Source organism: Podarcis tiliguerta (genome assembly GCF_965153285.1).
Source record: "Podarcis tiliguerta genome assembly, chromosome: 13".
NCBI classification, from domain to species: Eukaryota; Metazoa; Chordata; class Lepidosauria; order Squamata; family Lacertidae; genus Podarcis; species Podarcis tiliguerta.
The window spans coordinates 31,226,919-31,238,338 of record NC_139546.1 but is presented as its reverse complement, the minus strand read 5'-3'; the positions used below and the strand labels follow the sequence as shown (position 1 = coordinate 31,238,338).

The 11,420-nt window shown below is 39.7% G+C and overlaps 1 protein-coding gene across 1 annotated transcript; it reads left to right on the top strand.

The window, feature by feature from the left end:
- Nucleotides 1–10,012: 10,012 nt before the first annotated feature.
- LOC310662191 (vomeronasal type-2 receptor 26-like) lies at nucleotides 10,013–10,921 on the top strand (the record flags this gene model as incomplete). Its single annotated transcript, XM_083408961.1, has 1 exon — nucleotides 10,013–10,921. The coding sequence occupies one exon, from the start codon at nucleotides 10,013–10,015 to the stop codon at nucleotides 10,919–10,921; it is 909 nt and encodes a 302-aa protein (XP_083265087.1).
- Nucleotides 10,922–11,420: the final 499 nt, after the last annotated feature.

The following is an 11,420-nucleotide window of genomic DNA, read 5'->3' as shown; positions in this document are numbered from 1 at the left end:
CTATCTATTCCAATGTGCTCTATGTGGGGCTAACAGAAGTTCAGTAGATGCTACAGGTGTTGTAAAATGTTGAGGCTAGAGTGTTTATGGGGGCAGACTGCCACCAACAAAAATATGCTTGTTAAAACTACAGATAGGAGTTTTAGCAAGCATATTGTTAAAACTACAAAGTACTGCAAGAGTGTTTAAAATGATGCTTTATCCCACTATCTCCTATGACAACCTTGTCATCCTGTGGAAATATGGAAGTCCTTTCTCCTAGAGTGATTCAAATGACTATAATAACACAAATGGAGAACTATCACTTCCTCTCAGAACTGACTGCTTTGGAAAGAAATTGGTCAACTTCTTCAACACTCTTCACTTTTTCAGATATGGATGTCTGTATCAAATGTCCAGAAGACCAACATCCAAACAAGGGCCAAACAAAATGCATTGTTAAAGTTCTAAGTTTCCTCTCTTACAAAGAAGATTTAGGGATCATCTTAGCAATCTTGACTATTGCTTTCTCATTGATCACCGTTTTAGTTCTTGGAATTTTTATGAAGCACAAAGAGACCCCAATAGTTAAAGCCAACAACCGGAACCTCACCTACATCCTGCTCATCTCCCTCCTCCTTTGCTTCCTCAGCTCCTTACTCTTTATTGGGAAGCCTGGAAATGTGATCTGCCTTCTCCGACAATCACTGTTTGCTTTCATATTCTCTGTGGCTCTTTCCAGCATTTTGGCAAAAACCATCACTGTGGTTATGGCATTTATGGCAACCAAGCCAGGTTCAAAAATGAGAAAATGGATAGGGAAAAGATTGACAAATTCTATCATCCTTTCCTGCTCCTTTCTTCAAGTTGCCATATGTACTCTTTGGTTAAGTACTTCCCCTCCTTTCCCAGACAAAGACATGCACTCAGCAAAGACAGAAATCATACTAGAATGTAATGAAGGTTCAGCTACCATGTTTTATTGTGTCTTGGGCTATATGGGTTTCCTGGCCATCGTCAGCCTCATTGTGGCTTTCCTGGCTAGGAAATTACCTGACAGTTTCAATGAAACCAAATTTATCACTTTCAGCATGTTGGTGTTTTGCAGTGTGTGGCTTTCCTTTGTTCCAACCTACCTGAGCACCAAAGGAAAATACATGGTAGCTGTGGAAATCTTCTCCATCTTGTCTTCCAGTTCTGGGTTACTGTGTTGCATTTTTTCTCCTAAATGTTATGTCATTATTTTGAGACCTGAGCTAAACAACAAGGAGCAATTAATAAGGAAAATAAAATGAAAGCATATATCTATGTCTTCATTCTGCTCCAAATCTATCTATCTATCTATATCTATATCTATATCTATCTATCTATCTATCTATCTATCTAATCTATCATCTATCATCTATCTCTATCACCTATATTTTATTACATCCTCATATTTTGTTTTTCTGGGTTGCACCATTCCCTCTTTATGCTACATCATTGTGTTGGGCCTAGCTGAAGAACTGTGAGACTGAATTTATTATGCCCACTTCATTCTGCTCCTATGTTGATCTGGCAGAGATATATTGAGAAATTTTGCATAGGTGTATGTTCAAGTAAACATGTCTCAGAGAATTTTTGCAAGTAGAGCTGAGACACACACATTTCACCCAGTGTGCCTGCCCACCTACATTCTGCTAGACAAGCCCCCTCCTCCCCAGCTGATTGCTACTTGATTTTTTAGCTATATGTGCAGATACTCAGCTCAAGGGCTGACAGGCCTTAGCATCCCCTCATGGTGATCTTGGTAGGTCACCCAGATGCAGTGCAATTCAAAGGGCAACAATTAATCTTGCTGAACCCCATCATCTAACCATCAACCAGCAATTTGGCTCACTGATTTCAGGATATACCTCCAATGCCTACATCAAACCTTCTGACATCTGTAATCAATAAAGTTGTGGCCATATTTCATTACAACATTGGGCCAGCATGGGGTAGCATGGAGGAGATCTTTCCCAAATGGGAGAGGAACATTGTACCTATTCTCCTTCCCCTACAACTGTTAATGAAGTGAAGATGTTACTATCATAGTGAAACAAGTCTCTCTGGGCAACCTATCAGTTTCAGAAGAAACCGGCACATGTATTCTATCTTAATATCAGCCATTAAAGGTAAAGGTAAAGGTACCCCTGCCCGTACGGGCCAGTCTTGACAGACTCTAGGGTTGTGCGCCCATCTCACTTAAGAGGCCGGCGGCCAGCGCTGTCCGGAGACACTTCCGGGTCACGTGGCCAGCGTGACAAAGCTGCATCTGGAGAGCCAGCACAGCACACGGAGACGCCGTTTACCTTCCCACCAGTAAGCGGTCCCTATTTATCTACTTGCACCCGGAGTGTGCTTTCGAACTGCTAGGTTGGCAAGCACTGGGATCAACCAATGGGAGCGCACCCCGCCGCGGGGATTCGAACCGCCAACCTTTCGATCGGCGAGCCCTAGGCACTGAGGCTTTTACCCACAGCGCCACCCGCGTCCCAGCCATTACTTTTAACTAACTCCCCATGCTGTGTCATTGGAGCTGTAAAATCAATTCCATGCCCTCAACCTGTTCCCAATTCTAGGTCGGAGGATCTAGGACAGCAATTGCCAACCTCAGGATATGCCGAGGTGGCTGTAAAAAGTCTTGCTTCGAAGGCCACACTCCTCACACACCCTTCCTTTTTGTTTTTGCCTGGCTTGAATGTGTCTCTGAAGCTTGATAATGCCTCTTGTTTACCTTGATGGAGGGTCAAGAGGGGTGTGTGAATGTATATAAAAACCAGCCTATTGTACAAAAATAATATTTACATTAATTGCTGTGCTCTCTTTTGCCTCTGGCTCCCAAAAGATTGCCCAGATGGGAGTGTGGCCATCTGGCTGAAGAAGGCCCCACACCCCTGCAGTAAATGCAGACATGTCTAAAACAGAACACAACTCACATCACTTCTCCACAGAGTTTGGATAAGGACTGTAAACACAAAGTCAGAGAAGGTCCAAACAATTTCTAAAGTGCAGTTGTAACAGAAGGACAAATGAAGAACAAGAACATAGGGTTGGATAAATTCATTAAAGTGTGAGGAGAGCATCTAGAACTGAAAGCTACATTTGACCTGAGGCATAGGATCCCCATACTAATATTTTGTAATGCATATAAATAATACTGCATAAATATTTTAATAATAACAAAAAATAATAGCAATAACAATAAAAGGGACATTCAGTAATTAGGCACAGTCTCTTAAAGGAGATGTAACCATCCTTCAAGTTATGTGAAATGTGAATGAACTGTGGGTGAACTAAAGTCAAGTTCTGGACACAGGGAACCTGGTCCTGTCAACTGAGTCCCACCAACTATTGACCATCATGCAAACAGGGCGGAGGGGAGGATGTAGACTATTGAGGGAGAGAGTTGTAGCATTTTGTTCATGCATGATGTAACTTCAGAAGCCAGCAGGACACTGGGGAAACAATTTTCTTCCCTATCATTATAAAAAAATATTGGTTTGCATTGTCTTATGCAAAAGATATCCAGAGATCAACAATGAACATCTGAAAAGAGATATTAGAGCCTTGTGTTGTTCAGAACTGGATCTAGGCATTGACAGAGCTCTATCGTATTGTTGTTTCAGCGTGTTTCCATCAACTGACTCCATTATTTTTAAACCAAAAATATGTATATCTTGGGTATCTCTGTTCTTCATTCCTTCTCCTGATGCTCTTATTAGACAATTGTTTTGTTCACTCTTCATCAGGTATCTCCATCATCAATTATTTTTTACAACAATTCTGATTTACAGAATTTGAGAATTCTGAAGGTAACTCTTGCATAGTACCACAAAGCTATTGATGCCTGCAGCTGAATAGATAAAAACAAAGATATTGAAAAGAGAAAAAGAGTAGTAAAAGCTTATACTTCTCACTCATGCTTAGAGTATAAATCAGTGAATGTTCTGATCAGGGAAACTGACAAAAAAAGGAGCCATTGTGTCAATGACCAAGATACTAATGCAGAGATTCCCTAACAACAACAAAATCATCCACCATTCAAGTGACTATGTAGCCAAACAGATAAAAGCCATATATAATGCTGTAGGTGGAAGCATGAAAATCTATATTTGGAGGGCATCCTTTGTCAATGGGATTATACAGGTGGTGGTGTTGCTGCTCATACTGGTGTGTCATACTGTAGGCAATACACATTCTATTAACTGCAGTACCCTTGACGATCCCCTCCCTATACCTGATAAATTTCACCAGCCAGGAGACCTTGTCATCGGTGAGATTGTTTCTCAAGTCTACTTTCACTATAATAGCCTGTCTTTTGAGGAACAGCCTATACATGTATTGATTGATGAACCTATGTAAGGAAACATTTCTTTCTTCTTCTGTAATAAGTTCATGTGACATTCACCATTATGCAGCTTTGTGATTAAGTAACTATTTTTACTTTGTGTGAAAAAGTGGTATCCCCACAGTATTTGGACTACTGTTTATTTTTGCTTTCTGCATTATGTCCCTGCGTTATGTTCCTGTTAATTAATCACTAAAAGCCTTTCCACCAGACACTTCACAGAAATAAATAGATCGTGTACATTTCTGTAGGATTTCTGCAGAATAACAACATAGTAGAGTGTGCTCTTGTTATATTATGTTACTCCTACTCTTTCCACATTTTGTTTCCTCTCATCCTTTGCCACAATATATACCCTCTTCCCTGCACTTCCAATCTTCTGACTCTTTCAATATTGGATTTCATATTATATTTTATAAATGCCGCCATGTTTCATTCCTCCAATTGTTTCCAGCCTATTCCCATTTTACAAAAGCACAAACCTGACTTTGTTTCTACAACTTAAAACGCTCTGGAGGGGAAACATGCAATCAAAAGCGACTTCCTAATGGATTTGCAAACATGACCCCATTTGTTATTCATACTTTTAAATATAAAAGTGCATTATTAAAGTGCTACTTTTTATTTTATCTTGATGATATTGTTTCTGTGCCAAGGAAATTACTCCAATAGCAGCAGGGAGCAGTTTCCAAAGCACTTTTACTCTTCCAAAATATTGCAAAAATTTAGTTCTTGCTATTTCAGATACAGTGTCTTACTTTCTTAATTTCACCAAGTTACATTTCTTTAAACTAGAATACCTTATGGTTTTAAGCTGATACTTGAAAGCATGCAGATGAGTACAATACATTTGTTATTGTCATAGTTGTTTCATGGTTGTTTTTCTTTTTACTCTAACTCTTATTTTCTATTTGGTGTTAGCCGCCCTGAGCCCAGCCCGGGGAGGGCAGGGTATAAATAAATTATTATTATTATTATTATTATTATTATTATTATTATTATTACAGATCTGTGCCTAAGAACTTTCAGCACATCCTGGCCTTAGCATTTGCTGTCAAAGAAATCAATGAGAATCCCAACATTTTATCAAACATTTCCCTAGGATTTCACATCCTCAATAGCTACTACTCTACAAAGATGACCTACAAGGCCACTCTGAGCCTGCTTTCGTCACAACATAGGTTTGCCCCCAACTTCAATTGTCACAAGAAGAGCAATCTGATAGCTCTTATTGGAGGATGCATCTCTGAAATTTCTACCAATGTGGCCATAATTTCAGCCATTCACAAGACTCCACAGGTCAGCTGTGTGCATGGGGCATAAAGCTTTCATATTTGTTACACATCATCTTGATTTCAGCCAAACATTCCCTGTGATATTTTGCTTAGCAAGCTAATTGAATGCATACTAGAAGGTAGTACAATCAGGTGAATTCAATGCTTTCTGGATAACAGTTAACTGAACAACTTCAGAAGAGTCCTCCCAGATCAGACCAAAAATTAATATTGGGCCCCATTGCTCTGTCCCAGCTCCTGCCAACCTAGCAGTTTGAAAGCGCGCCAGTGCAAGTAGATAAATAGGTACTGCTGCGGCGAGAAGGTAAATGGTGTTTCCGTGCACTCTGGCACTCATCACAGTCCTCCGTGCGCCAGTAGCAGTTTAGTCATGCTGGCCACATGACCCAGAAAACTGTTTGTGGACAAACGGCAGCTCCCTCAGCCTGAAAGCGAGATGAGCGCTGCACCCCATAGTCGCCTGTGACTTGACTTAAATGTCCAGGGGTCCTTTACCTTTTATTGTACCTGCTTTGGCAGCAGTAAATGTGAAAGGGATCTCCAGGTTAAAATTTATTTCAAGCTAAATTTGAGTCGGCAGTGTCAATATAGTTGCAGAAAGTCTCCAGCAGCACTAAGTACAGTAAACAGAAACATAGTTTCTAATTCATAGAATATACCTTGAATTTGTGCCTGTCTCAAGGGGTCTCTGTGGGATTTCAAGGATCTGCCCTGACAAATGCAGGGTGGAGAAAACAGGTGCTGTTTCAGCTGTGATTTTACCTCACTACATACAGTATCTCACAAGTCTTTTCTCTAGGGGTGTGTGGCTTACTGTTTCTGGGTCTTGGTTCTGAACTATAAAATGGATGTAAACAAACTGGAAGCAGTGCAGGAAAGGTTGGCATTGCTCTCAGAAATAAGTACTTCAAGAAAAAAAATTCTATATGAAGTCTGCAGAAAATTAGACTAATGGAGAACATTATAGCATTCTTCAAATATTCATAGTACCACAAAGGACTGAAATAGAATATTGGGATAAATTTATTAATAGTAAAATTAGTTAATTGATGAAATCAATTAGCAGAGGGAGGCTTTCAGACAGTTAGTTCTTGCATCACACAGGGTGGCATTAAAGAACCCCACACATTATGACTGTATGATTTGGGAAATTTTTTTTTTATTTCAGCTCACTTATGGAACATTTTTGACAACACAGGAAGACAAAAGACTATTCCCTTTTCTGTACCAGATGGTACCAAATGAAGCTCACCAGCACAAAGGAGTTGTGAAGTTACTTCAGCATTTCAGATGGACATGGATTGGGCTTGTGGCTGTGGATGATGACAAAGGGGACAAGTTTTTACAGAAAATAGTGCCAATGCTTTCTCAGAATGGTATCTGTCATGCCTTCATTGTAAGACTACCAAAATACTCTTATGTAGATGAATATATTGCTATGCTTATAAAGCAATGGAAAAGCTATGTAACTGTCATCAAAAGAAATGTCAATGTATTGCTCATATATGGAGAATATCCATCCTTTCGAGTTTTGAGGATATTGCTGTTTCTAGCACCCTTCTTGCCAATGCCTCCTATTAATAAAGTGTGGATTATTACATCACAGTGGGATTTTGCATCACTATCTGTTCAAAAGATATGGGATATACAAACTTTTCATGGTTCCATTTCCTTCACAATTCACTCAAATCAGCCCAAAGGATTCCAAAAGTTCATTCGGATGGTTAGACCTTCCTGGTTTAAAGGAGATGGTTTTATTCAGGACTTCTGGGAACAGGCATTCAGCTGTTCATTAAACGTGTCTAAACGGGAAGGGAAGGAGAAAGTCTGCACTGGAGAGGAGAATCTACAGAACCTTTCTGGAATTCTGTTTGAAATGAAGATGACTGGCCACAGCTACAATGTCTACAATGCTGTCTATGCTGTGGCACATACTTTTCATGCTATATATAAATCCCATTCCAAACACAGAAGATTGGAAGAAAGAGACAGACTTTTCCCCCAGAATGTGCAACCATGGCAGGTAATTGCAAATAAACACTTTGAAAAAAGAAGTCCAGCTTTTCCTGCAAAATGAAAGAGGATTTTAAATCTACACAAAACCAACTCCACCCAAACTGTTCAACATTATCTTTTCTTTTTTGTAAATTCAAATAGAAACATTAAGTTGTCACATGTATTAACCCCAAAATGAATAGGGCTTCCTTTGTGAAGCTCCTTGAAATGATTTCAATGGTGTGTGTTTTTGTAGCTTTGTTTATAATCCCTTTTTATCTAGGTCCATCAACATCTAAAGAGGGTCTCATTTAACAGCAGTGCTGGAGACATTGTGCACTTTGATGACAATGGAGAACTAGTTTCAGGCTTTGATATTACAAACTGGCTAATGTTCCCTAATGGCTCAGTGGTTAGAGTAAAAATTGGAAGACTGGAACCTCAGGCTCCCCAGGGCACAAAGTTATCTATTCATGATGAACAAATTGTGTGGCATCATAGCTTTAATCAGGTGAGACTGCAGATGCTCAAACATTTTAAAAGTTCAATTTCAACCTATTCAACTTTCTAGATGTAGTTCCTTCCCTTCTTTGTAAAAATCAATTATATTATATTATATTAATTATATTATATTATTATAAGGTCATAATAAATTTGCCTAAAGGGGGGGGGGGATATATGGAATCATTCTTTTTTGAAAGAGTGAGGTCAGTTTCTGTCAAACAAATATGCAAAAACAACAGTGTGTTAGAACAAACTGTGACTATACATCTAACTCATTTTACGTTGAGCCTGATGGTTAGGGCTCAGTCAGGATAAGAAAGGATTTTTTAAAAATGTACTGAACTGGTGAGGGAAATGTAGAGGGACTGCAACTGAGCTGGGAAAGGGATTAGAGGACAAAATTAAAGACATATCATAGGCTAACATATGGGGCAAAAGATCTATGAGATCAGCCTAAGGGTGCTGAGAATTGTAGATCTGTGAGGGTCAAATCAAACACCCCAGGATTCTTTAGGAGAAATTGTGTGATTAAATGTATGTTAAATGATGACTACATGCAGCGGTAGAATCTCAGGTCTGAGATAAGCCCTTTCATCCCAGCCCATTAATCATGGCCACATTGATCCTCCATCACCCTCTACATCTACATCCTGGGAGTTGACTACAGGTACACATCAGGATTCTGAATCATGTGGGGATCCAATACAGGTAGAGAAGGCTCCCCAATGCAAGACATTCAGCCCTCAGCACATGGAGAGTAGTAAGAAGTGAACACTACAGAATGATTGAGTAGGAGTCTCCTGCCAAGCTATTCTAATCACATGGAGGTGAATTACTGAAGAGGCTAATGTTTTATTGCCAATTTATTATTCTTTGCAGGTGCTGCCCTTGTCTGTGTGCAATGAAAATTGCAATCCTGGCTACAGCAGGAAAAAGAAAGAAGGAGAGAAATTTTGCTGCTATGACTGTGCTCTGTGTCCAGAAGGGATGATCTCTCATGAGAAGGGTAGGAGATATAATGTAAAGATATGAAGAAATATTCATAATTATTTGAGAATGATTATTCCTTGAATATACGTGAAGTGGTTTCACAACGGCATTTCAAAACAGAATCCACCTAAAAAAATTTAAAATGTGTGTAACAGTATCAGATAGTCAATAGGACAAATATGCTCCAAATCATAATGATGATGAGGATACTGGTAAATGTGAATAGTATTCCTATATCAGTGTAATATAGGTTATTATTATAACCACATTACAGATGAGGATTAAGACAGAATATCTGCTCACCTGGGGCCCTGGGTGGGCAGCCTTTGCTACATTACACGGCCATAGTGGGTCCAAGGGCTCCACCATCTTTGGCACAGCCTTAGCCAAACCTACTCTTTCCTGTCATCAATAAAAGTTGTGGGCTGATTCAACCCAATACCAGCCTCAGTGTCCATTCTTGTGGCCCTTCCTGCACCTGTAGTGGCTAGCATTCACCTGTGACAGTAAAGACAAGAGCACAGCACAAACCACAAAAACGTTTGGAAGCACAAAAGCTAATAATAATGAATTATTGCTTGTTCTATGTGATTATGCCAGTCGTCTCTCTTAGAGTTGGTCAAATAACTGCAAATAAAAGGAAACAAAAGGAAACACTTTCACGTTATAGGATGGCATTGCTTCAGATTGGAGCCTATGAAGCCAGGAAGCTCACTGGCAGTGGTTCTCCAGGATATCAAGCAGGAGTCTTTTCCAGGGTCCCTTTGCATACAAAGTAGATACTCTACCATTGAGTTACAGCTCTCTCTCCCCACCCCCCATTTTACAGGTTTGAACTAACAAAATCTAAGCAGCTTTTCCCTTTTCCCCCTCAGACATGGATGCCTGTGTCAAATGTCCAAAAGAACAGTATCCCAACAAGGACCAAAGTCAATGCACTCCCAAGATTGTAAACTACCTCTCTTACAAAGATGATTTAGGGATCATCTTAACTATATTGGCGATTTCTTTCTGTTTGATCACAAGTTTAGTACTTGGAATTTTTATGAAGTACAAGGACACTCCCATAGTCAAAGCCAACAACCGAACGCTCACCTACATCCTCCTCATCTCTCTTCTCCTTTGCTTCCTCTGTGCTTTGCTCTTCATTGGACAGCCTGGAAAGGTGACTTGTCTTCTCCGACAAACAGCTTTTGGCATTGTCTTTTCTGTGGCCCTTTCCTCTGTGTTGGCAAAGACTATCACTGTGGTTCTGGCATTCATGGCAACCAAACCAGGATCTAGAATGAGGAAATGGGTGGGGAAAGGTCTAGCAAATTCTATTGTCCTTTCCTGCTCCCTCATTCAATCAGGAATTTGTACTCTTTGGTTAAGTACATCTCCCCCATTTCCTGATAAAGACATGGACTCACTGAAAGGGCAAATCATTGTGGAATGTAATGAGGGCTTACCTTCTATGTTTTACTGTGTTTTGAGCTATATGGGCATTCTGGCCATTGTCAGCTTTATTGTGGCTTTCTTAGCCAGGAAGTTACCCGATAGTTTCAATGAAGCCAAATTTATCACTTTCAGCATGCTGGTGTTTTGCAGTGTGTGGTTATCCTTTGTTCCAACCTACCTGAGCACCAAAGGAAAATACATGGTGGCCGTGGAGATCTTCTCCATCTTGTCTTCTGGTGCTGGATTACTGGGTTGCATCTTTTCCCCAAAATGCTACATTATTCTGCTGAGGCCTCAGCTGAACAACAAGGAGCAACTAATAATAAGAAAAGGTGATAGAATATAAGCCTGTGTCTTTATTCTTCATATATATATATATATATATATATATATATATATATATATATAATTGGGAATGCCAATGCTAGGGATCTTAACTAAGCATCCCTTCTCAAATTCCTATGAATAGAGTTATGCCGACATTTGGTACCTCCATTGTACCTCCTACCATGGTTTTGCTCTAACACAGTATACAGTGCTCCACTGACTCCTTCCTACCCCCATACCTAAGGAGAAATTGAGTCACAATGTGTGGCATTTACCAAGTATGGGTGAAAAAAATGCTTTGCCTGTTCTCATTTTTCTGTGGCTATTTGTAAAGTAATGCTTCTGTAAGCATTCTGGCAGTGATTTATATTTTTACCAGATATCATGTTCTTAAGAAGTTTCTGTCCATTTCCACATGCATACAGTGAATTGGAAAAGTACTACAATATAATATAATGTAATGAGGGTTCCAATGCTACATCTTTTCTTTTGTTGTCTTTTGTCTTGTCTTGTCTTGG